Genomic DNA, 27,754 nt, shown 5'->3' on the forward strand with positions numbered 1-27,754 from the left:
AAATTCGTTTTCGGAACTCGTTCGTTTTCGACCGAATTTCGAAAAATCAAATAGTCTCTTTTCGAATATAATTTCGAAATTCGATCGGAATTCGAAAAAAAAAAAAAAAATCGAATTCCAAATCGAAAACCCGCGGACGAAATTCGATCGGAATTCAAAAAAAAAATTTTTTTTTTTTCGAATTCCAAATCGAAAACCCGCGGACGAAATTCGATCGGAATTCGAAAAAAAAAAAAATCGAATTCCGATCGAATTTCGTCCGCGGGTTTTCGATTCGGAATCGAAAACGTTCGTTCGGATTCGGTAAATTCATTAATATTGCAATTCGGGAATTCGTATGCATCCGAATGTCCGAATAATGAAAAATTTGTCCGAATTTCGATTCGGAACGAAACGAAATGCACATGCCTAGACGTACATGTGCAACTTTTTTTTACCAAAAATATGTAGAAGAATACGTATCGGCCTAAACTGAGGAAAAAAATAGGGCTGTGACAGGTCCTATTTATGGAGAGATTTGGGGTCTTCTGGCATCCCATGTAGCCAATCAGACACAGATCGGTCTGATCGGCTACTTAACTGGCCGCTGGTGGCAGAACCGGAGGTGACAAATTACTTGTCACTCCCGTTTTCTGAGGCTACAGAGAGAGGGGAACTATGTCAGTTCCTCTCTCTGTACAGGGCATTGCTCCTGGCCTCCGCAATGGGGTCGGAGAGCCCGGAGGACTCTATTATGTATAATACATAATATCATGACAATATACAAGAGGATATATGTCACAAGTATAAATTTATACCATAAAACAAACAACAATTTATAAGCCTACAGAACATTGCTGAGATCTTAGCAAACTTTGTAGCAGATTCCTAACTTTTGTTGCTCTGAAGACAAAGCTGTCTTATTTATTATAATCAGGTAGTGCATGTTTGTTATTAAAAAAAAAAAAAAAAGACTTTACAATAACTTTAAGGCATTTTACACATTAAGAAAAAAAAATTCTGTGTGCACTAGCCCCCCTAATACTTACCTTATCCCCATCTCAATTCAGCGACGCTGCACGAGAGACTCGGCTGTCCAAGACACTTCTTCCTGAGGCACACAGTGGGGACATTGGCTCCCACTGCTATCAATTAAAGTCAGTGAGCCAATGAGGAGAGAGGGGTGCGAGCTGCTGCTCTGTGTCTGAATAGACAGCGCATCAGGTCTCGGTTGCACCCATACAGTGTTAATTTTGGCAGGAAATTTCGATTTAGTTTTAGTCTTAGGATTAAAATGGCATTTTAGTTTTAGTCCTATCTTAGTATTTTTTTTGTTGTATTTTAGTCATCTCAATTGTTTTAGTCATATTTTAGTAGACTAAAGTGGTATTAACCACTTAAGACCCGGACCAAAATACAGCTAAAGGACCTTGCCCCTTTTTGCAATTCGGCACTCCGTCTCTTTAACTGACAATTGCGCGGTCGTGCGACGTGGCTCCCAAACAAAATTGGCGTCCTTTTTTTCCCACAAATAGAGCTTTCTTTTGGTGGTATTTGATCACCTCTGCGGTTTTTATTTTTTGCGCTATGAACAAAAATGGAGCGACAATTTTAAAAAAAATGCAATATTTTTTACTGTTTGCTATAATAAATATCCCCCAAAAATATATAAAAAAAATGTTTTCCTCAGTTTAGGCCGATATGTATTCTTCTACCTATTTTTACTAAAAAAAAATCACAATAAGCGTTTATCGGTTGGTTTGCGCAAAATTTATAGCGTTTACAAAATAGGGGATAGTTTTATTGCATTTTTATAAGAAAAATATTTTTTACTACTAATGTCGGCGATCAGCGATTTTTTTTCATGACTGCGACATTATGGCAGACACTTCGGACAATATTGACACATTTTTGGGAGCATTGTAATTTTCACAGCAAAAAATGCATTTAAAATGCATTGTTTATTGTTAATATGACAATTGCAGTTTGGGAGTTAACCACAGGGGGCGCTGATGGGGTTATGTGTGACCTCAAGTGTGTTTACAACTGTAGGGGGGTGTGGCTGTAGGTGTGACGTCATCGATTGTGTCCCCCTATAAAAGGGATCACACGATCGATGACGCCGCCACAGTGAGGAACGGGGAAGCTGTGTTTACACACAGCTGTCCCCGTTCTTCAGCTTCCGGGGACCGATCGCGGGACTCCAGCGGCGATCGGGTCCGCGGGTCCCGCGGTCCCGGAGCTTCGGAACGGGTTGCTGGAGCGCGCCGCGGCCCGCGACCCCACGTATATCACTTTACAACCACTTTAACCTACAGGTAAGCCTAGATTAAGACTTACCTGTAGGTGCCTAAAATATCTCCTAAACCTACACGGTTTTGGAGATATCTGCATTGTCCCCGAACGATGCCTTCTACTGCGCATGCGCCGTCTTGAAAGGGCACGCCGTGCCGTTTCAAGCTGGGGGTCATGCCGTGACTGGCGGCTCCCACGCGCAAGAGCGGGAGAGACGTCACGCGACTCCGGCCAGTCACAGAGCCGGAGTTCGTGGCTCCAGAAGGAAGAGGGGTGAAGAATGGACGCTCGCTGCCAGCGAGGAAGACGGGGACATCGCGGACTTCTCCTGCAGGTAAGTGTCCCATTATGCTTTACCTTTGCAGGGAAACAAAGAGGAAGTAAAACCCATCAGGGTTTACTTCCTCTTTAAGTTAGTCGACTAAATTAACACTGCACCCATAGCAAGCTGCTTGCTGTGGGGGCACCTGGCAGGAGGGAGGGGCCAGGAGCGCCAGAAGAAACATAAGTACAACTTTAAATATAATTTAAATAATAAAATAAATAAAAACTATAAACTCTATTGGCTGTAATGCCGCTGCACATATTACCTGAATATAATACCAACATTAAATATTAAGAAAAATAAATAAGAAAAGTATTTTTCTTATTTATTTTTTTCTTTTAGCAGCTTAGCAGATGCCCCCTATTTATTCTTATGCAAAACCACTGCACAGAGCAGGTAAGTATGACATGTTTATTATTTGTTTTTAAATACATTTTTTCCTTTACAATCACTTTAAGGGCCGTTCAAACCATGCCCACACATGAATTGCACAGAAAAATGCTGTGCGTTCCTGTGAAAGTCACATGCGGTTCTGTGTATACTAAAATCACACAGCACCAAAATTAGTGCATACACTACTTTTTAAAATAGACTACAACTGGATTGCATGGTACAAAAGTACTATTTGATCTGGTGCCAGTATGTGCAAGCAAACTCTCTGCGTTTGCAACCTGCTTTTAGGGTGTTGGTAACTTCGTGTTGACACCTGCTGTAGATCACAACTGAAGTGTGTTTTGCATGCTGTGTGAATCACACAGGAACGCACAAGTGCAATTCATGTGCAGGCATGGTGTGAACTGGCCCTGACTGCTGAAATCTGATTGCTGTGGATCAATGCACCTTTGAACTATGGTGGTAGGTTAAGATGTTACAAATTAACTAAGTGGCGTCTTATCTTAAATTTTGATGTGTAAGGGAAAAATTATTGTGTTTATCATTGAGCAAAGAAAAACAGTTAAGCCTCGTACACACGATCGGATTTTCCGCGGACAAAGCTTTTTTTTCCGAAGGGCGTTGGCCATGAACTTGTCTTGCATACAAACGGCACACAATTTGTCGGCCAACAAACACAAAACAATGTGGTTTTTCAGCTCTTTAGTACCACCCTTTGGGCACCCTTCTGCTAATGTTGTGTTTGGTGAGCATTGCTTCTGAGCATGCGTGTTTGAACTTTGGAGTATTGTCCGACGAACTTGTGTACACACGCTCGGAAAATCCGACAACACGCAATTGTTGTCAGAAAATTATAAAGCATGACATCCAACATTTGTCTGCGGAAAATCCGACAACAATTGTCTGATGGAACATACAAACGGTCAGATTTTCACACAACAGCCTGCCATCGCACAATTCCCGTCGGGAAATCCGATAGTGTCTCTTGTGTAACATGACCACAAAGTACATAAATGTAGTTAATGAATAACTACTAGGGTAATAGCAAGGTTTTTATTGTAAAAGATCTGTATTTCCAGTTGAGCATTTGATGCAACTTAGTAATGCATATTAACTTTGAGTTTGCAAACTTGTGAGAGAATCATTGGTTGTTGTTGTAGCCAGGTAAATATAAAAAATTGCATATGACTATTTCATAATTAAGGGGTTGTTAACCCTCACGTTTTTTTCACCTTAATGCATACTAAGCATTAAAGAGGTTGTAAAGGTAAAACATTTTTTCCCTAAATAGCTTCCTTTACCTCAGTGCAGTCCTCCTTCACTTACCTCATCCTTCCATTTTGCTTTTAAATGTCTTTATTTCTTCTGAGAAATCCTCACTTCCTGTTCTTCTGTCTGTAACTCCACACAGTAATGCAGGGCTTTCTCCCTGGTGTGGAGAAAGCCTCTTGAAATCTGGCTGTATGCAGAGCACACAGATAGATATCGTGTCTCTAAAAGTAACACATTTCGTCTTAGTGAAATAATCCATCTTTAAGCTAAAAGTTTCACTCACCATTCATCCCCTTCCATTCATACAATCAGACCATTGACCCCAGCTTGTTCTCAGTTCGGCATCCTCGTCAGACTGCCTGGCGACACCCACACGGAGTCTATTTATTAGCACAAAAGACTTCACAGACCACAGCTGATTGGAAGTGATCACACAGCATGTGACCATAGGAAGTGATGTCACAGCATGTGACTATAGGAAGTGATGTCACAGCATGTGGGCTCGACACAGCAAATGCCCATATATGGATGGGAGAATACTACAACATAATACAACAACAGCATGATACAATAATGATACAGTAATAACAACAATACGATACAGTAATAATTCAATAACCAATGAACCCTCATCAGTTCCTGATGAGGGGAGCTTATCTGCAGGTGTACGCTCACATCACAAAACAGTGTTGTTTGGGTACCGAGAGATGACAGGAGCGCACACCAGCTAAACTGACTATGCATTTGCAGGGTGGACGCATCGAACAGGCGAATATCTGTGCATGACACAGGGGCCCTTTCGCCGGCCGACACACCCACTCCACAAACACCCTTCTCCAAATCAGGAAGTGTATCTCAACCATTCTCAGTCTGCCCCAGTCAGCTATTTAGAGCGGGCTGCGGGAAAACCAACAATGGGTGCCACTATGACAATACATATTAAATACATCTTCATTAAATTTCCACAACACTCTTAAAGGGGGGAGGGGGCGAGCAGTAGGGTCAGGACACTCTCTACTTTGCAGATAAAGAAAGGAGCTGTGTGTTAGTGGGCGTCCTGACACTCCTGCTCGCCCCCTCAGGAGGCTTTCTCCACACCAGGGAGAAAGCCTTGCATTACTGCGTGTAGTTACAGACAGAAAAACAGGAAGTGAGGATTTCTCAGAAGAAATAAGGACATTTTAAAGCAAAATCAAAGGATGAGGTAAGTGAAGGAGGACTGCACTAAGGTAAAGGAAGCTATTTAGGGATTTTTTTTTACCTTTACAACCCCTTTAAGGTGAAAAACCTTTTGTGCTGCAGCACCCCGCCAGCCCCCCCCCCCCCCCTTTTTCTTACCTGAACCCAATTGTTCCAGCAACGGAGACGAGCACAGCAGCTCCAGCTGCTGTTTCAGGTCATCATTGGATAGATTGATACCTTGTTTCCCCAAAAATATGACCTACCCTGAAAATAAGACCTAGCGTTATTTTCCAGGAGGGCTGCAATATAAGCCCTACCCCGAAAATAAGCCCTAGTTAAAAATGTTTGTAAAATCCTCTAATCCACTATATTACAGTAGTATATAATGTACAATGTGTGTGTTTCTGTAATATAATTGCGGGGAAAAGAGCTCCGGCGGGTAACAGAAGTGCAGAGCGGCGCTATAACAAATGTATTTGGCACAATTATATTACAGAAACGCACACATTGTACATTATATAGTACTGTAATAGAGTGGATTATAGGATTGTACAAGCATTTTAACTTGGTTCACACTTGGGATTACTGACAGGCAGGGAGGGAGAGGGGGAGAGAAGACAGCACATTACATGGTAAGACCTACCCGAAAATAAGCCCTACTGTGTCTTTTGTTGGCATAATTAATATAAGACCCGGGCTTATTTTCGGGGAAACACGGTAGCAGCGGGAGCCATTGGCTACCGCTGCTGTCAATCAAATCCAGTGACATGGGAGCCAGGGGGCGAGGCCGAGTCCTGCTGTCTGTGTCAATGAACCCCAGCAGCAGGACTCTGCAGCCTGCCTGCACGAGTGCCCCCATGGAATGTAGCTTTCTGTGGGGGTACTGTGAAAGAGGAGGAGCCAGGAGCGCCGTGGGGGGGACCCCAGAAAAGTCGGACCGGGGCCGCTCTGTGTAAAACCCTGATGCCACATACACACGATGATTTTTCGGCATTAAAAAAGGACGTTTTTCAGCATGTCCAAAAAACTACGTTTTTCCAACTTCATCATTAAAAACGACATTGCCCACACACAATCGTTTTAAAAAAATTATGAAAAAAGCGCAGTGAAGTACAACACGTACGATGGCACTCTAAAGGGGAAGTTCTATTCACCTTTGGGCTGCTTTAGCTGATTCCGTGTTAGTAAAAGACGATTTGCGCTTTTCTGTCTGTTACAGCGTGATGAATGTGCTTACTCCATCATGAACGGTAGTTTTACCTGAACGAGCGATCCCGTCTCATAACTTGCTTCTGAGCATGCGCGGGTTTAAAACGTTGTTTTAGCCCACACACGGTCATTTTTTACTAAGCCGAAAAACGATGTGAAGCCCACACACGATCATTTTAAATTACGTATTTAAAAACGTCGTTTTTTCTCATGCCGAAAAATCATCTTTTGTACGCGGCATTATACAGAGGAAGTTAGTTTAGCATGTTTGTTATAAAAAATAAATAACAAAAAAAGCTTTACAATAATTTTACATTTCAAAGCAGCATTCTGAGGAACTCCTCGCCCTCTTTGCTTGTTTTGTTTTGTTCCTACAGATGTACAGAGGTTCATTTAGAGAGAGAAAGTCTGAAAGGCAACTGTAACACCCTCCTACTTAGGCTAGGTAAATTTAGTTTTTGGCTCCTTCTGTAGTCAGGGGAGCACTTTTTGTTTGGTCTGGTCTGTTCAGTGCTTCCCAGGCTGGGGGTTTGATTAATTCCCCCTGCCTCTAGAAGAGGTTTCTGGGTGGTTAACATACATTGCAGGGGTTTTAACAATCTTTGTAGCAGATTCCTACCTTTTTGTTGCTCTGAAGACAAAGGGCCAGATTCAGAAAGAACTGCGGCGGCGTAACGTATCGTCTTTACGTTACATCGCCGCAAGTTTTCCTCGTAAGTGCTGGATTCACAAAGCACTTGAGTGTAAATTTGCGGCGGAGTAACGCAAAGGCGTCCGGCGCAAGCCCGCCTAATTCAAATGGGGCGTGTACCACTTAAATTAAGCGCGTTCCCGCGCCGAACGTTCTGCGCATGCTCCGTTAGGAAATTTCCCGACGTGCATTGCGTGAAATTATGGAGCCCCGACGTGTTTTTTGAATGGCGACGTGCGTAACATACTTTCGTATTCCCGAACGTCTTACGCGAAAAAAAATTGAAACGACTGCCATACTTTAACTTTGTTTGCTGTGTAAAATTAAGCCATGAAAAAGCAGGCCTAACTTTGCGACGGGAAAAAACGACTAGCGACGACGTAACGAACGCGCGTACCTTCGTGGATCGCCGCAAAAGCTAATTTGCATACCCGACGCTGGAAAACGACGCAAACTCCACCCAGCGGCGGCCGAAGTATTGCATCCTAAGATCCGACGTTGTAAGTCAATTACACCTGTCGGATCTTAGGGCTATCTATGCGTAACTGATTCTATGAATCAGCCGCATAGATACTCTCAGAGATACGACGGCGTATCAGGAGATACGCCGTCGTATCTCTTTTGTGAATCTGGCCCAAAGCTGTTGGGATGGTCTGGTACATTATATAAAGGTGGTGCACTCTCAGTGTTCTAATGAGAAAAGCTGCAGGGTCTGCATCCCTTTAGAAGTATTTAGCCCTTGGGGAGTACCCCACCAAAACTGAAATTCGAATTGCCATTATTTTTTTATTCGCTTAATTTTTTTTCCAGGAAAGTTGAGTTGCTCTAAACTGTAAAATGTTGTAGTGTTTGACCAAACCTCCCCTCTTTCTTCTTTTACCCACATTCTCTTCCCCCAAACACGGTAAATTAGGGATAGAATGGTTGTTCATACAATATATAGGAAACCCAGCGGAGTTAAATTACTAAAACTAGAGAGTGCAAAATCTGGTGGCTCTGTGCAATTCGTTTCTTACCTCAGCTTGTTCAATTAAGCGTTGACAAAAAAAAACTGGAAGCTGATTTCTATATAGAGCTGCACCAGATTTTTCACTCTCCAGTTTTAGTAAACCAACTGTTTATTACACAGCAATCAGCTTCATAAGGGAAAATTTATATCAAATACTTACCGTAATTTTCCTTTCCTGATGGACTCCATGGCAGCCTACGTGTGGGTAAATCCCGCCTCTCATACTTCATACAGTAGGACCCTACTCCCATAAATCTTTGCTTCTAGTCAGAGACCGTATTCCGTAATATAGCCTACTCCAACAAAGGGAGGGAACTCCTGCTGCCATGGAGTCCATCAGGAAGGGAAAATTACGGTAAGTATTTGATATAAATTTTTCCTTTTCCTGACAGACTCCATGGCAGCCTACGTGTGGGAAATGAAATGACTAGCCATACACACCCGGGTGGGCAATTGCTGGTTAAAGAAAAAAGGTTTAATTGACACCGTCAACAGATAAAACATGTAAACCAAAAATAACCGAAGACAAAGAAACCGGTTCTACGCAATAGTGTGTCATAAATGTGTTTAACGACGACCAAGAGGTCGCTTTACAGATCACTTCTGGGGAGACATGCCGGGCAGCCTCCCATGATGTGGAAATGCTCCAAGTAGAATGAGCGGTCACCGCTTCTGAAGGAGCCACACCCTTCACCTTATAAGCCCCTTGGATGGCTTGGACGATCCATGCTGCAATGTTTCTGGAGGAAGCACGCATTCCTTTGTTTTTCCCATGAAAGGAAACAAATAGATGATCAGATTGGAAAAGACGCTATAGCCTCCAGATATTGCTTTAAAACTTCTCCGACATCCGAAGGATGAATATTAGAGTTCTCAGATGATCAAAAGGTGGGGAGAATGATTTCCTGGTTCTCATGAAAAAACTATGTTACCTTTGGATTAGAACCTAACATAGGAATCAATACAACATGATCCGGGAAGAAAGTAAGGAATGCTTCTTTGGATCCTAGAGAACCAATTTCGGAAACCCTCTTAGCCGATGTTATGGCTACGAGGAAAACAACTTTGAGGGAGAGACCCTTGATAGAAAGTTGATCCGTGTGTCGATTTTCTGAGAAAAAATCCAAGACCAGGGAAAGGTCCCACTTGGAGAACCTCAGTTTCCTTTGAGGTCTCAGCCTCATAGCTCCTTTAAAGAATTGCCTGACAAGAGTGTGTCTAGCCCAGGATATACCTGTGAAAGCAGAGATAGCCGAAACCTGAACTCTTAAGGAGCTAACTGATAAAGGTAATTCAAGACCTGTCTGAAGAACACCTAGAACATCTTGTATCCAGAATACCATTAGGAGAACCGTCCATGGAAGAGGTGTAGTCTGAGAATTTTGACCAGATTCTTTGATAGACCTTGTTGGTGCTTGCTCTCCTAGCGTTCAATAAAGTAGAGATTGCTCTGCTTGGGCACCCTAATGCTTCCAGCCTCCCCCTCTCAAAAAACAGGCCATCAGATGTAGATGGGTTGGACATGGGTGAGGGGTTATTCCTTGCAACAGGAGATCTGGTCTGGTTGGGAGCAGAACTGGGAGGGTGAGAGTCTCGACAGGAACCGGAGGATGACAGGAACTGGGAGAAAGGCAGAGGCTCTGCGGAACCTCCACTGATCCGTCAGAGCGTCCACCCCGAAGGCCTGGGGACAGCGACATCTCGTGTAGTACTTCTCCAGCTTGAAGTTGCACGGAGATGCAAACAGATCCACTTCCGGTACAATTCCCAGGGACAGGATCCAACTGAAAACTTTGCTTGTTGTGGGCGTGGCCTAACGATGGTGGTGGAGTAGACACACACGCGCCAGAGCTGTTCCACCCTCCGATCTCCCCCCTGACTAACTGATGAAGCCGAGTTGTTACCGATGACTTGAGGCGAAAAATAAGGAAAAAAAGCCCACAGCATACACAGGCTCTGCAGGATTTGGGGTCACGAATAGCTGGCCTGGGATGAAGAAAGAGGGGAAGCCTCCCAAACCACGCGTCCAAGCTGAGATCCAGCATTTCTTCCCGCAGACCAGAGCAGCCGCTAATCGGTCTCGAGCTACTGAATCACGTGAGGAGGTGTCACGTGGAGACCCGGACGAGCGAACAGTGGTAGCGGTAGGAGACAGAGTCATGGAGGTACATGGAATGCCCCCCACGGGAGCGGGTGCGGAGGAAGCCCAGGGGACGCGGGGAGAGATGCGGACTGCCCAGAAAGTGGCTGAACAGAGGCAGCGGGGCGCAGAGCTAAGAGAAGGTGACCGAGAGCTGGAGCTCAGCTCCTTGAGAGAGCTGCTTCTCACTTCCTACACGGGGCGGACATATTAGCATTGCCCACTCGAGCAGAGATGGAAGCGTTAGTGACACGGATGGAGGAATCGCACCGCAGAGATCTGGAGACTGTACAGGAGGAAGTACAGCAACTAGCAGATAAGTTGTCACATGTGGAAGTGGCGGGGGGTTTGCTGGAGAAGCGTGTTATACATCTAGAGCAAGCACAGAGGCTACAATCTTTGCAGGTTGATTATCTACAGCTTAAAATAGAAGAAATTGAAGATCACAGTAGACGCAAGAACCTGAGGTTTAGGGGGGTACCCGAGACATTTGGGAAAGAGGTGTTACAGAAGACTATTGAGGCAATATGCCACCAACTGGGGGACCCCCCCTCCCCCACCCTCTTGAATTTGAGCGATTACATAGAGCTTTGGGCCCCCCATCAGTAAATTTAAATAGACCAAGAGATGTGATATGCGGTTTTCAGTATTTTTCACATAAGGAACTTATAAATCGGAGAGCCTGGGATGCAGGGGAAATTGTGTATGAGGGTTCCCGGATACAGATACTACCAGACCTTTCTCGTGCTACTTTACAGCGGAGAGCAATGTTGCGCTCAATGCTTGATAAGGTTAAGAAGGCTGGAGGGACATATCGATGGGGGTACCCCATAGCGGTAACAATAAAGAAAAATACACAGACATTTCACCTACAACAGCCCTTGGAACTCCCTGAGTTGTTTAAATTCATGGAGATGGAGCCAATGGAGGTTCCAAATTGGTTGCAGCACCTGCCGGGTTCGACAAGAAGTGTAGGGAACCCAACAGGGCTGAGGGGTCCAGAGAGAAGAGGGGAGGGTATACTGGTTCCCCCATAGGGAGGAAGATTAGTGGCCCTCCCAACGCCTGGACTTTTACGCTCTGCTGCCAATGGAGAGGTTACATACTGTGTCCACTGATAGTGCCCCCCAGTGATCAGGAGAACCCGTAAGAGACCCCCCTTTTTTTTTTTTTCTCCCCCTCCTTTTTTGCTGGAACTCTGAAGTGTATAGAGAAGCCCCTGCTCGGCTGCTTTCCTCTCCTTGGTTTTTTGGGGGTGGAGGCTTTGCCCCCCCCCCCCATCCGCCGGGAACATGTTGGCTGACAAGAGCCTCCAAGAGGGCATCAGGAGACACTTTTTTTTTTTCTTGGGGATTGGATCACTTAATTTTCTTTTCTTTTTTTATTTATATATATGAACCCCCAAATATTGAGGGGAAATACACAGATGTGGTTATTATTTTCTACAATGATTTGAATACACTAAATGAGATTGATATAGATTGGTACAGTAACGAATGTACCCTAGAGTGTGGATATGTTTTTCAATAAGTCCTCTCTTTTTTATTTTGCGTGTTTGAGAGAGGAACACAATATAATAGACCGCAGTGGTAATAACTGTAGTATCATAGAACGATAGCACTATGTAGCACTATGTAGCACTTTGTCACGAGGGACTATTTATAATTCACCAAATATGGGGAGCGGGGGGAGGGTAGCAGGGGGGGGGCTAAAGGATGCCGCCTGCCTTCCCTGCCCTTCTCTACTTCCTCCCCTCATAGCTAAGTAATTTAGAGCAATTTTTTATTTACAAACCCTTTTTTTTTTTTTTTTTGAGAGTGAGTGTTATCTTTGGAACTTAAAGATAGAGGGGCTAGGAGGCGGACGGGGATCGGGGGAGATATCGGAGGTGGGGGGGAGGGAGGGGCTAATAAAGGGATAAGGGGAGCCCGGCCGGAAAGCTCTCAGAAATAAGAAAAAGGAGCGTATTGTGAATAAACAGTCCGGAGGGATTTCCCCCATATGGAATTTTATACCCCCCCCATCTAAAAAAAAAAAAAGGGAGAGAATTTTTTTTTTTCTTCCTTTTTTTTTTATTTGGTTTTGAGCTCTCTCTACCATACCCCTATATTTAGAATCCTGTGAGTGAAGATGTAGGGAAGAAGGGGGTTTAGAGATATAGAGAGGAACTATGCGGAGGAGGAGAGGGGGGGCAAGAAGGTTAAGGGATAAGAGAGGGAAAGAGGCTTATCTTTTGATGGATATGTTCATAACTAAGGAGGCTAGTATTATGTGGGGGACCTTGGATACCGTAATGGGGGAGGGAAGAGGGAAGAGGGGCGGAGAAGGTGGGAAGAAGAAGGGGGATTCAAATGTAAAAATATGTGGATAATGTAGTTAATGTGGAGTATAGATGCAAATGAATAAATAAGAAAGCTGGGAAGTAATAAACATGTGGGCTTTAAGGAAAAGGTAAGGTACGACTATAGGGAAAATAAAAACAGTCGGAGGGAGGAGGGAGGGGAGCAGGCTGGGGCTCTTTTTTTTGTTTTTTTCTTTTTTTTCTTTGTTTATGTGACTTCACCACCTAATTGGACCAGCCCCCACAATAGGATAGTGCCCGCCAAACCATTGGGGGAGGGGGTTAAAGGTGGGTAATTTCCCTTTGAGGGCGTTAGTGGAGGGAGGGAGGGTAGGGGGGAGGAGGGTGAGGGTGGGATAAGGTAGAGTAGGAAAGGGGGGTCATATAATTTTTTTTCCTTTTTACCCTTTTTTTCCCCCTTCCTTTTTTTTTTTTTTTTTTCTTCTTCTCTCCTTCCTCTCTCTTTTCTCTTCCTTCCCTTGTCTCCCTGCTGCACAGGAGATGGAGGGAATAAAAATAACATTCCTGAACGCAAAGGGTCTCAACGCCCAAGAAAAACGTAGGATGTTACTGAACGAGTTGCGACGTGCAGAGACAGACATAGCCTATATACAGGAGACCCATTTCAGGACGGGGGGACTCCCACTCCTACAAAATAGGTTCTTCCCCTGTGTTTATAATGCAAGAAACCAGGAAGCAAAATCCAAGGGGGTAGCAATCTTGATCTCTAATAGAATTCCCTGGGCATTAGAAAATAGTTATCAAGACCTTAAAGGGAGATATCTTTTTGTTAAAGGGACCATAGGAGGAATTAAAGTGACTCTGGCCACGGTGTATGTGCCAAATGAACACCAAGACATATTCCTGAGGAAAGTGCTTAAGGAACTGATGGAATTCTTGGAAGGTAAACTAATTCTGGGGGGAGATTTTAATATCTCCCTGAATCCGAAGATGGACACCTCCAGGGGAACCTTGTCTACAACAAAGGGGGTCAGACGGGGGGTACTGCGCAGGATGCACGAGGTCCAGCTGGTGGATGTATGGAGAACGATGCACGGGGAGGAAAGGGACTACACCTTTTTCTCCAATCCGCACCAGGTGTACTCTCGGATAGACCTGTTCATGATCCCCCATTATCTGATCTCATCTGTGATAGAAGTGTCCATCAGCAATATAACGTGGTCAGATCACGCCCCGGTCAGTTTGCGTATCGCATTGTCTAGTACGGCTCTCGCTCAGGAGAGAAGGTGGCGTCTAAATGAAAGTCTTCTGCAGAACGCGGAAGTGAGGGAAGATGTGGCCCGGGAGATCATAGCATATTTTCAAGTGAATGATATCCCCGGGTGTAACCCGGGAATGGTGTGGGAGGCGCATAAGTCTGTGATCAGGGGGTTCCTGATTAAACATGGAGCGAAGTTAAAAAGGATACGAGACCAACAGATTAATTACTTACTGGCGGAAATTCAGAAATTGGAGCTCCAACACAAAAAGATACACACCCCCCAAACAGGAAGAGAATTGAGCCATCTGAGAAGGCAGATTACAGAGATTCTACGATATAAGGCCAAAGCAATAATACAAAGGGGTAGGAAAATAAATTACGAATTTGGAGACAAATGCAGTAAACTGTTGGCCGGGAAATTGAAAGAAAAAAATCTTTTAACGTATGTCCAGCAAATTAAGGGGAGGGAGGGACAACTAAAACAAAAGCCAAAAGATATAGTGCAGGAGTTCGGTAGATATTACTCTACTTTATATAATTTGGCACAAACACCAGTGGCCCCGTCAAAAATAGAAGAGTATCTTGCGTCAATGGATTTATCGAGGCTGCCTCCATCCGCCCGAGCTAGTCTAGAAGCCCCTATCTGGATAGAGGAATTAAACGTAACACTAAAAACCATGAAAGCTGGGAAAGCACCGGGTCCAGATGGTTATACAATGAGATACTACAAAGAATTTGCAGCATTATTAGGCAGTCAAATAATAAAAGTTTTTGATGCAATGGGCCAGACTGCCGCATTTCCGCCGGACACACTACTAGCACACATTATAGTCATTCCCAAAGAAGGGAAGGATCCGGCGGAGTGCAGTAGTTACCGGCCGATCTCATTATTAAACTCTGATTTAAAACTTTTTACGAAGATACTAGCAACACGGCTTCAGAAATGGCTACCCGAGTTAGTAGACATGGATCAGGTAGGATTTGTTCCTACACGGGAGGCTAGAGACGGTACAATAAAGGTCCTTAACCTAGTACATGGTGCCACTGAAGGGGACATCCCTTGTGTATTTTTAAACACCGATGCCGAGAAGGCGTTTGATAGAGTAAGCTGGGATTTTCTTTTTGCGGTGCTGCGACACGTGGGGCTGGGGGAGAATTTGTTAAGATGGATCGGGAGTGTTTATACAGCCCCACGTGCCGCAGTAAGAGTCAATGGGATATTCTCCAAATGTTTTCAAATTACAAACGGTACACGGCAGGGATGTCCCCTGTCACCTTTACTATTTGTACTATCCTTGGAGCCATTATTAACCAAAGTACGCCAAAATCCGGATATACAGGGTATACAGATAGGGGAGGGAAGGTATAAAGTGACAGCCTTTGCGGACGACCTGTTATTCTCTATATCAAACCCACATGTCTCTCTCCCCAATCTGGTTAATGAAATTGTAAAATACGGGGAGCTTTCTAACCTAAAAATAAATCAGGCTAAATCGGAAGCAATGAGTGTGGCAATCCCACCTCAGAAGCATAAGATTATACAACAAAATTTCGGATTTAAGTGGAAGACTGCGTTAAAATACTTGGGTACCCTGATTCCAGCAAATATCAAGGAAGTCTTCAAAATAAACTTTCCACCACTTTTCAATTCAGTAAGATTGCTGCTTGAGAAATGGCAACATGGATTACATTCATGGTTCGGCAGAAACAACATAGTTAAGATGAGTATTCTGCCAAAAATTATGTATTTGTTTCAGACCCTGCCGATTACAATACCCTCAGCCTTTCTACGGCAAATGAGCTCCCTTCTGATGAAATTTATTTGGGCAGGGAAACGACCAAGGATAAAAAAGGAGGTGATGAGGTTACCCAAGTGTTTTGGGGGAATGGCAGTACCGGATATTGCCAAATATTATCAAGCGGCCCACTTGACAAGATTAATAGATTGGTGTAGGCATAAGGACTATAAACGTTGGGTTGAGATAGAACAACAGATTTGCTCAATAGCATTACGTAGGGCTCCTTGGTGCTATAACATATTATCAAGCAGGGTGAAGAAACACCCTATAATTGGCCCAACGTTGCTAATTGTAGCCAAAATCTGCAGAAATCCAAAATTTTCAACGAGCCATTCCCCCCTGTTCCCTATATTAGGGAATCCAGGTTTCATACCAGGAATAGAAGGAGCAGTATTTAACAAATTAAAAGAAAAGGGCAGGGTGCAGGTATCACATTTCCTGCAAACAGAAGGGTGGCCTTCTATGGAGGATATGATGAAGGTAGGGGGGAACTATGAGTTAAGTTTTTGGCAAGCATTACAAGTAAACCACTTTTTAAGATCTTTGGGACACCCATCCAGTTTCCGGCGACAGTTAACAAAATTTGAGAGTTACTGTGACGAGGAGGAACCAACACAACGAGTGAGCTCTAAGATGTATAGATTGTTGAATGCCCCACAGGAGGATTTTGTGTTACCAGGTATTGGTAAATGGGAAAGAGATCTGGGGAGGAACTTTTCACCGATTCAGCGTAAACATATAATTTATTTAGCATTAAACTCCTCAGTATCCACACGAATACAGGAATCCAATTACAAACTATTGTCCCAATGGTATTATACACCTGTAAAGTTGCACAAATTTTCTACAGAAAACTTGGAGTATTGTTGGAGATGTGGACTGGAGCAGGGAACACTGCTGCATATATTTTGGTCTTGCGTGAAAGTAAGAAAATATTGGCTGGAAGTTCAGAGAATTTCTCAAAAGTTCACGGAGTTCCAGATACCAGATGACCCGGCGTTTTTCCTGCTCCATAGTTCACACATCCCGGTACGAGAGTATAAAAAATCGGTGTTATGCCACTTGATAAATGCAGGAGTTCGGTAGATATTACTCTACTTTATATAATTTGGCACAAACACCAGTGGCCCCGTCAAAAATAGAAGAGTATCTTGCGTCAATGGATTTATCGAGGCTGCCTCCATCCGCCCGAGCTAGTCTAGAAGCCCCTATCTGGATAGAGGAATTAAACGTAACACTAAAAACCATGAAAGCTGGGAAAGCACCGGGTCCAGATGGTTATACAATGAGATACTACAAAGAATTTGCAGCATTATTAGGCAGTCAAATAATAAAAGTTTTTAATGCAATGGGCCAGACTGCCGCATTTCCGCCGGACACACTACTAGCACACATTATAGTCATTCCCAAAGAAGGGAAGGATCCGGCGGAGTGCAGTAGTTACCGGCCGATCTCATTATTAAACTCTGATTTAAAACTTTTTACGAAGATACTAGCAACACGGCTTCAGAAATGGCTACCCGAGTTAGTAGACATGGATCAGGTAGGATTTGTTCCTACACGGGAGGCTAGAGACGGTACAATAAAGGTCCTTAACCTAGTACATGGTGCCACTGAAGGGGACATCCCTTGTGTATTTTTAAACACCGATGCCGAGAAGGCGTTTGATAGAGTAAGCTGGGATTTTCTTTTTGCGGTGCTGCGACACGTGGGGCTGGGGGAGAATTTGTTAAGATGGATCGGGAGTGTTTATACAGCCCCACGTGCCGCAGTAAGAGTCAATGGGATATTCTCCAAATGTTTTCAAATTACAAACGGTACACGGCAGGGATGTCCCCTGTCACCTTTACTATTTGTACTATCCTTGGAGCCATTATTAACCAAAGTACGCCAAAATCCGGATATACAGGGTATACAGATAGGGGAGGGAAGGTATAAAGTGACAGCCTTTGCGGACGACCTGTTATTCTCTATATCAAACCCACATGTCTCTCTCCCCAATCTGGTTAATGAAATTGTAAAATACGGGGAGCTTTCTAACCTAAAAATAAATCAGGCTAAATCGGAAGCAATGAGTGTGGCAATCCCACCTCAGAAGCATAAGATTATACAACAAAATTTCGGATTTAAGTGGAAGACTGCGTTAAAATACTTGGGTACCCTGATTCCAGCAAATATCAAGGAAGTCTTCAAAATAAACTTTCCACCACTTTTCAATTCAGTAAGATTGCTGCTTGAGAAATGGCAACATGGATTACATTCATGGTTCGGCAGAAACAACATAGTTAAGATGAGTATTCTGCCAAAAATTATGTATTTGTTTCAGACCCTGCCGATTACAATACCCTCAGCCTTTCTACGGCAAATGAGCTCCCTTCTGATGAAATTTATTTGGGCAGGGAAACGACCAAGGATAAAAAAGGAGGTGATGAGGTTACCCAAGTGTTTTGGGGGAATGGCAGTACCGGATATTGCCAAATATTATCAAGCGGCCCACTTGACAAGATTAATAGATTGGTGTAGGCATAAGGACTATAAACGTTGGGTTGAGATAGAACAACAGATTTGCTCAATAGCATTACGTAGGGCTCCTTGGTGCTATAACATATTATCAAGCAGGGTGAAGAAACACCCTATAATTGGCCCAACGTTGCTAATTGTAGCCAAAATCTGCAGAAATCCAAAATTTTCAACGAGCCATTCCCCCCTGTTCCCTATATTAGGGAATCCAGGTTTCATACCAGGAATAGAAGGAGCAGTATTTAACAAATTAAAAGAAAAGGGCAGGGTGCAGGTATCACATTTCCTGCAAACAGAAGGGTGGCCTTCTATGGAGGATATGATGAAGGTAGGGGGGAACTATGAGTTAAGTTTTTGGCAAGCATTACAAGTAAACCACTTTTTAAGATCTTTGGGACACCCATCCAGTTTCCGGCGACAGTTAACAAAATTTGAGAGTTACTGTGACGAGGAGGAACCAACACAACGAGTGAGCTCTAAGATGTATAGATTGTTGAATGCCCCACAGGAGGATTTTGTGTTACCAGGTATTGGTAAATGGGAAAGAGATCTGGGGAGGAACTTTTCACCGATTCAGCGTAAACATATAATTTATTTAGCATTAAACTCCTCAGTATCCACGCGAATACAGGAATCCAATTACAAACTATTGTCCCAATGGTATTATACACCTGTAAAGTTGCACAAATTTTCTACAGAAAACTCTGAGTATTGTTGGAGATGTGGACTGGAGCAGGGAACACTGCTGCATATATTTTGGTCTTGCGTGAAAGTAAGAAAATATTGGCTGGAAGTTCAGAGAATTTCTCAAAAGTTCACGGAGTTCCAGATACCAGATGACCCGGCGTTTTTCCTGCTCCATAGTTCACACATCCCGGTACGAGAGTATAAAAAATCGGTGTTATGCCACTTGATAAATGCCGCAAAAAATGGAATAACCTTACAGTGGAGAGACAGTAGACCCCCCTCTATTGCGAGATGGCTTAATAGAGTTAGAGATAGGAGCCATAGAAGATCTGATTCTCTCAGACCGAAATAAAAGGGAACAGTACGTTGAAACCTGGACAGGGTGGATTCAGTTTATGTATTCTGAAGAAGGGAAGAGATTATTGGGTAGAATGAGGAGTGAAGAACCTACTGGGGGAGGAGGGTGTGAAAGAAGTTGAGGAATAGAACCAAGAGAGAGTTTGCCCATCTCCTGTGCAGAGGGGGAGAGGAATGGGGTTTATCCCTTATATTTTCTTTTTTTTTTCTTTTTTCTTTTTCTTTCTCTCTTTATTTTTTGTATTTTTTTTGGGGTCTAATTTTGGGGGTGGGTTAGATAAGGTATACAAGAACAAGGGAACAGAGAGGATTAAGATGTATGAGGATAATACATTTGCAACTAGGGAGGTGGATAAAGAAGGAAGGATATGTCTATGTATCTATCAGCTGGTATTGTCTTAATCATGGTTTGGAGTGTTAATATGCTTATGATTATGTATCTTTTGCTTTTGGTATGTTAAAAATCTGTGATCTTGATTATAAAAATAAAAGAATAAATATGAAAAAAAGAAAACTTTGCTTGTGAGTGCCCCCCTGCCTCTTGATATACGATACTGCTGACGTATTGTCCAGCCTTAGGAGAACTGAGGACCCCTTTATCAAGTGAAGAAAGACTTGTAGGGGACAAAAGGCTGCTCGGAGTTCCAGGACATTGGATATTATCCTTTGGGACGGGAAGTCCCACTTTCCCTGAGCTATTTCTTTCAGGCAGAGTGCCCCCCAGCCTCTGTTGCTGGCGTCCGATGTAATTGTAATCCAGGAGACGGGGGCTATGGAATAGCATTTGAGAAGATTCTTCTGCAATAGCCACCAGAGAAGACTTGAGTGGCTGAAATGGCGGTAAGAATGACGCCCAGACGTGGATTTGGATTCCTCTCTATGATGTCTAGAGGATGATCTGGGATGTCTAGAACTTGACCTGGAATGACGATGTTGAGACCTAGAGTTGTCGTTGTCTTCACGTGCCAAAGGCTGATGTTCAGACCAAGAGGGGCTGACAGGAACGAAAGAGTTAACATGCTCCTAACTAATAACCTCAAACAGACAGGCAGAGGAAAGGAAATTCCATCCTACCTGCAGCGTAAGGGTTGGCCACAGGGGGGCGGTGACACATACATGGCAGAGGGAGCACACAGAACTGCAAGCAACCAAGTAAGCACACAATAAGGGCAAGGCATGAATATAAACATTTAGCATAAGAACAAGCAGGAGAGCAGCACAGCCTCTTACCTCAAGGACAGAGATCTGCTGCTTAGCAATCGACGCTAGTAGGATGTGCCAATGAATAGCTGTATCTGACAGCTATTTGAACCTGCCGCCCGATGATTACGTCACCGCGATCGCCGCGCACATCGCGCGCCTGCGCTGTGTCCGGCGTGACCCCCACAGACCTCGCGCTCATGAGCGATCACGGCAAACTAGTCCGGACCACGCACGTGCAACCAAGCCTCGTTCTCGAACGAGACTCGCGCATGTGCAGACCGTCAGAAAGCGGCGAGGCTGGAACGCAGACGCGTTCCAGCGGCCATGGCCAGAAAAAAGCAAACCAAGCTGAGACAAAACAACACACTAAAACAGCTGCCATAAGAGAGAAGCTATACATTACCACCAAGGCATCCTCTCGATCCTGCCTGGAACTGAGAGCAAAACTGCTCATACTGCACGGCCTGGGCATTTCAAAAGGGGGCCTCCTGCTAATAGCTAGGACGTTTGGCCATGTTGCCGCTTGCAGAAACATTGCAGCATGGATCGTCCAAGCTTTCCAAGGGGCTTATAAGGCGAAGGGTATGGCTCCTCCAGAAGCCGTGACCGCTCATTCTACTCGGAGCATTTCCACATCATGGGCGGCTGCCCGGCATGTCTCCCCAGAAGTGATCTGTAAAGCGACCTCTTGGTCGTCGTTAAACACATTTATGACGCACTATTGCGTAGAACCGGCTTCTTTGTCTTCGGTTAATTTTGGTTTACATGTTTTATCTGTTGACGGCAGGCCCGGACTGGGACAAAAAATAGGCCCGGGCATTTTGGAATGAGCAGCCCATGACACCATAACCGGCCCATCCCCACTCTCCATCCTAAAGGATCCCCCAGGAGAGGGGAGGGGGAAACCCTGCAAAGGTGCAGGGGGCAAGGGGACAGGGAAAGAGCAGGGGGGGCAGAGAGCACAGGGAAGAACCTTGAGAACATTGGGTGGGGTGAGAGCACGGGGGAGGTGGAGAGAATGAGGGGGGCAGAGAGCACAGGGGAGAGGCAGAGGTCACAGGGAGGAAGAGGAGAGCACAAGGGGGCCAGAGAGCATGGGGGTCTGGAGAGCACAGGGAGTGGGGGGTTGAAGAGCACAGGGGGAAGCAAAAACACAGGGTGGGGCAGAGAGCACAGGGAGGGCAGGAGAGCACGGGGGTGAAGAGCACATGGGAGAGGCAGAGATCACTGGGGGGAGGCGAAGGGCACAGGGGGGGCAGCAGAGAGCATGGGAGGAGGTGGAGAGCACAGGGGGTAGGTGAAGATCAATGGGGGGCTGGAGAGTACTGGGGGAGAGGCGTAGGGCACAGGGGGCAACGTAGAGCATGGGAGGAGGTGGAGAGCACAGTGAGGGCTAGAGAGCACTGGGGGGCTAGAGAGCACTGGGGGAGAGGCAGAGGGTACAGGGGGCAGTGTAGAGCATGGGGGAGGTGGAGAGCAAAGGGGGTGCTAGAAAGCACTGGGGAAGAGGCAGAGGGCACAGGGGGCAGCGTAGAGCATGGGGGGGAGGTGGAGAGCACAGGGGGAGGCGTAGAGCATTGGGAAGGTGGAGAGCACAGGGGGAGAGACGGAGGGCACAGGGGAGCAGCGTAGAGCATGGGGGGAGGTGGAGAGCACTGGGCTGGGGTGTTAAAGAGCACTGGGGGGCTGGAGAGCACAGGGTGAGGTAGAGAGCACTGGGGGGGCTAGAGAGCACTGGGGGAGAGGCAGAGGGCACAGGGGGGCAGCATAGAGCATGGGGGAGGTGGAGAGCACAGGGGGAGAGATGGAGGGCATAGGGGGCAGCGTAGAGCATGGGGGCAGGTGGAGAGCACAGGAGGGAGGTGGAGAGAAGAGGGGGGCTGGAGAGCACTGGGGGGGGATAGAAAGCACTGGGGGTGATAGAGAGCACTGGGGGGGCTGGATAGAATTAGGGGGAATTGAAAAGAGCACAGGGGGAGGTGGAGAGCACAGGGGGAGAGGCGGAGGGCACAGGGGGCAGCGTAGAGCATGGGGGGAGGTAGAGAGCACAGGGGGAGAGATGGAGGGCACAGGGGGGCAGCGTAGAGCATGGGGGGTGGTGGAGAGCATGGGGGGTGGTGGAGAGCACTGGGGGGGGCTGGAGAGCACTGGGGGGGGGATGGAGAGCACTGGGGGAGGTGTAGAGCACAGGGGGAGAGGCGGAGGGCACAGGGGGGCAGCCTAGAGCATGGGGGGAGGTGGAGAGTACAGGAGGGAGGAGGAGAGCACAGGGGGGGTGGGCTGGATAGCACTGGGGGAGAAGTGGAGGGCACAGGGAGAGGTGGATATCACAGGGGGGAGGTGCAGAGCACAGGAAGAGAGGCAGGGGGCAGCAGAGAGCATGGGGAGGTGGAGAGCACTGTGGGGGCTAGAGAGCACTGTGGGGGGGGTAGAGAGCACTGTGGGGGCAGCAGAGATGAGCAGGATAGGTGGAGTGGTGGGTTGGCTGCATATAGAAGAATCATTCTCTCCATCTCCTTCCCGCAGTACCTGAATGCCTGCGAGAGGGAGAGGAGCAGAAGCAGGCATTCAGAGACCGCGGGAAGAAGATGGAGAGAATGATTCTTCTAGATGCAGCCAGCCAGCCACCCCACCGCTCCTCCTATTCAGGTTACAGGGGCTGGCACTTACGTTTTCTCGGAGAGATCCCATCTGCAGAACATGCTGTAGCAGGCTCCTCTCCCTTCATGGTCACGCCCCCGGCACCAACGGCTGAACTTCACTGGCGGCCGTGGAGCTGTGTCTCCTCTAGTCCCTCCCCCTTCTTGTTTACGTCCTCCTGCTGCAGATCCCGATGCCTGAACTGGCAGCCGGGCGGCCGCGGAAAGCTCGGAGGACCGGCGCCAGCTTACAGAGCAGCCTGCCTTGGCCCCCGCAAGCAAGAACAGCGGCCCGGCGGCCGCGGCCCACCGGGCATATGCCCGGTTTGCCCTATGGCCAATCCGGGCCTGGTTGACGGTGTCAATTAAACCTTTTTTCTTTAACCAGCAATTGCCCACCCGGGTGTGTATGGCTAGTCATTTCCCACACGTAGGCTGCCATGGAGTCTGTCAGGAAAAGGAAAAATGTATATCAAATACTTACCGTAATTTTCCTTTCCTGATGGACTCCATGGGCCAGATTCACGTAGATCTGCGGCGGCGTAACGTATCGCATTTACGTTACGCCGCCGCAAGTTTTACGGGCAAGTGCTTGATTCACAAAGCACTTGCCTGTAAAGTTGCGGCGGCGTAGCGTAAATTCCCCGGCGCAAGCCCGCCTAATTCAAATGATCCGGGTAGGGGGCGTGGATCATTTAAATTAGGTGCGTTCCCACGCCGAACGTACTGCGCATGTGCCGTCCCTAAAATTTCCCGACGTGCATTGCGCTAAATGACGTCGCAAGGACGTCATTGGTTTCGACCTGAACGTAATTGACGTCCAGCCCTATTCACGGCCTTGTTACGCAAACAACGTTAAATTTCAAAATTTCGACACGGGAACGACGGCCATACTTAACATAGGATACGCCACCTAGGGGGCATGTTTATCTTTACGCCGCGTATCTCTTACGGAAACGGCGTATCTTTACTGCGACGGGCAAGCGTACGTTCGTGAAACGGCGTAACTACTCATTAGCATATTATACGACGACCTCAATAGACGCGCCACCTAGCGGCCAACGTAAATATTGCACCCTAAGATACGACGGCGCAGGCCGTCGTATCTTAGGCATGTTTAAGTGTATCTCAGTTTGAGAATACATTTAGACATATGACGGGCTTAGATTCGGAGTTACGTCGGCGTATCTACTGATACGCCGGCGTAACTCTTTGTGAATCTGGCCCCATGGCAGCAGGAGTTCCCTCCCTTTGCTGGAGTAGGCTATATTACGGAATACGGTCTCTGACTAGAAGCAAAGATTTATGGGAGTAGGGTCCTATGAGGTATGAGAGGCGGGATTAACCCACACGTAGGCTGCCATGGAGTCTGTCAGGAAAGTATTTTTTTCCAATGACATGCATATCATTCGTTGCCCTGTAGATGGAGCAATGTGAAAAGAAATGGAAAGCATTCCTTATCTTTTAGTAAAGGAAGTTGCTTCTATAGAATGTACAGATCATGTGATTTCCTGATAACCCAAGCTAACAAAGTGCAGCTGAGTAGTTCCTACTACTTTCTTGTTCAGGAAGTCTCTATGAACTCCAGATCTTCAAAATGCTCTATGCAAGTGTTTTACTTCTGATGCATGTAAGTTTCTTTGGCACAGCATACTCAGGGAAAATTCTGGCTTGGCCAACAGACGGCAGTCATTTTATGAACTTAAATGTGATCCTTGAAAACCTTGCACACAAAGGTCATGAAGTAACAGTGCTGGTCAGTTCAGCCAACCTTATCATGGACACCAGCAAAACCTCAGCTTTAAAATTTGAAGTCTTTCCTGTTGCATTTTCAAGAGCCAGAAATGAAAAGCTACTAGAGGAATTCTTACGTACATGGATTTATGATCTTCCTAATATGTCCTACTGGGAATTATTTACCCGAATAAAAAAATCCTTGGCAGATGCTGTGGAGATAGAGCAGCTAGTGTGTGATGGCATCATAAAGAACAAGGAGATGTTAAGGAAGCTAAAAGATGAGAAGTTTGATGTCCTTGTTGCAGACCCACTAGCTCCTTGTGGTGAACTTATCGCTGAGATCATTGGAGTGCCATTTGTCTATTCCTTTAGGTTCTCAATGGCTAATACTTTAGAAAGACTTTGTGGTCAACAACCAATGCCGTTTTCCTACGTACCTGGTATAATGACTGGATTCACAGATAGAATGTCCTTTATGGAACGCGTAAAAAATGCAATGTTCTATTTCTCCCAAGATGCTTTATTTTATTTTGGCCTTTCATTCTCTCGGGATGCATATTATAGTGAGGCACTAGGTAAGTACACTGGTTCAATTTCTACCTGTATGTGCTGGTGCAGGAATCATAACCTATAGTAGTTAATTCACCAAAGGATTATCTCTAATAATTATCTTAGGCTCCTTTGAAACTTACTGACCCGGATTCAGATAGGAGATACAACGGCGTATATCTGAGTCCGACCGTCGTATCTATGTGCCTGATTAATAGAATCAGTTACGCATAGATATCCCTAAGATCCGACAGGTGTAAGTGTCTTACACCGTCGCATTTTAGGCTGCAATTTCACACTGGCCGCTAGGTGGCGCTTCCGTCTGTTTACGCGAGGAATATGCAAATTACTATTTACGTTGATTCAGAAACGAACGACCGCCCAGCGCTTTTTTTTTACGTCGTTTGCGTTCGCCTTTTTCCGGCGTATAGTTACCCCTGCTATATGAGGCGTAGCTAATGTTAAGTATGGCCGTCGTTCCCGCAACGAAATTTTAAATTTTTACGTTGTTTGCGTAAGTCGTTCGCAAATACGGCTGGACGTAATTTACGTTCACGTCGAAAGCATGACGATTTGCCGACGTCATTTGGAGCATGCGCACTGGGATTCAGTCGCAGCCGGCGCTTGCGCAGTTCGTTCGGCGCGGGGACGCGCTTGATTTAAATGCTACACGCCCCCTACCCGCCGAATTTGAATTCCGTCGGGTGATTTACGATACACCGCCTCAACTTTACAGGCAAGTGCTTTGTGAATAAAGCACTTGCCTGAAAAACTTGCGGCGGCGTAACGTAAATGACATACGTTACACCAGCAGAAAAATCCGCTGATCTTTCTGAATCTGGCCCACTGTTAGCAATGACAGCCCAATTCAAAGCCCAAATGTCATGCTTAGGGCGAATCTTCACCCTCAACAGGATGTTGCGATGCAAATTAGGCTTTCTTTTCATTTGTTTACTTGTATTTACTTTTATTATTAACTTTCTATTAATATGCTTGGATACAGCACTCTGTGGACAGCCAGCTTCTTTGGCAATGACCTTTTGTGACTTAGACCCCATAGATTTTATTAGATTTTCAGCATATTTTTGTCTTCAGATTTACCAAAGCCATATAAGGCTCCTTTCACACTAGGCGGACTCCGTCGCTACGGAGTCCGCCAGCTCAGCAAGAGATCACTCCGTTGATCTCCGCTGAGCCGACGAATGACAAGCTCCTCTCTGCTTACTGAGCAGGGAGGGGCTTGTCGGGCCCGCTGTCTCCTATGGAGCGATCTGATGAAAACAGACAGCATGTCCTTTTTCATCAGATCTTACCCGATCCACCGTGGTCGGATGGGGGCGTATCTCCATACGTCTGTTTTTAGCGGAACAGATCAGATGTCAGTGGACATGTCTCCGCTGACATCCGATGCTCCATAGAGATGCATGGAGCTGCCGTTCAGGTCCGCCGTCAAAACTGACAGGCGGACCTGAACGGTCCGTCCGTGTAAAAGGGGCCTAATATGAGGTCAAAGCTTAATGCTGGATTCACACTGGTACGACACGTCAATTGTACTACTTTGGATCCGACTTTGCCCTGCGACTTGAAGTCCCACATGAGTCTGACTTCAATGAACAGGGATCCGACTTCGATCCCTGACAATTCCAGGTACTGTGTTTTGTATGAATCTTGAGGGGGAAGTTCACGCCAAATAAAAAAAAACGGCATGGATTCCCCCTCTAAGGCCCCGTACACACCAGAGGATATCCACTGGAAACGGTCCGCCGGACCGTTCCCAGCGGATAAATCCTCTGGCGGATTTGGATCTGATGGCTGTACTCACCATCAGATCGAAATCCGCGTGGAATACATCCGCGGTGACGTGTCGAGCCGTCGCCGCGACGATGACGCGGCGACGTATGCGACGCTGGAAGGTAATTACTTCCACGCATGCGTCGAATCATTACGACGCATGCGATGGAGGGGAGCGGACGGACTGATCCGGTGAGTCTGTACAGACGACCGGATCAGTCCGCTGGACTGGATACCAGCGGATAAATTTCTTAGCATGCTAAGAAATTTTTATCCGCTGGAAATCCGTCGGCTGGAGAAATCTCCACCGAAAAATGTCCGCTAGGCCGTACACACGACCGGATTTGTCTGCTAGAACTGATCCGCAGATCAAACCCAGCGGATAGATCCGGTCGTGTGTACGGGGCCTAAGAG

The 27,754-nt window shown here is 46.0% G+C and overlaps 1 protein-coding gene across 5 annotated transcripts in view; it reads left to right on the forward strand.

Annotated features, from left to right (window-relative positions):
• LOC120915433 (UDP-glucuronosyltransferase 2A1-like) overlaps window positions 1-27,754 on the forward strand; it is a 91,143-nt gene that overhangs the window by 41,429 nt on the left and 21,960 nt on the right. The window contains exon 2 of one of the 5 annotated variants that reach the window (XM_040325971.1): window positions 24,946-25,575. The exons of the other annotated variants lie outside the window; for them this stretch is intronic. Within the exon in view, the coding sequence (XP_040181905.1) occupies window positions 24,946-25,575 (630 nt within the window). The remainder of the gene's footprint in view (window positions 1-24,945; window positions 25,576-27,754) is intronic. 5 annotated transcript variants of the gene reach the window in all.

This window comes from Rana temporaria, chromosome 1, assembly GCF_905171775.1.
Source record: "Rana temporaria chromosome 1, aRanTem1.1, whole genome shotgun sequence".
Classification (NCBI taxonomy): Eukaryota; Metazoa; Chordata; class Amphibia; order Anura; family Ranidae; genus Rana; species Rana temporaria.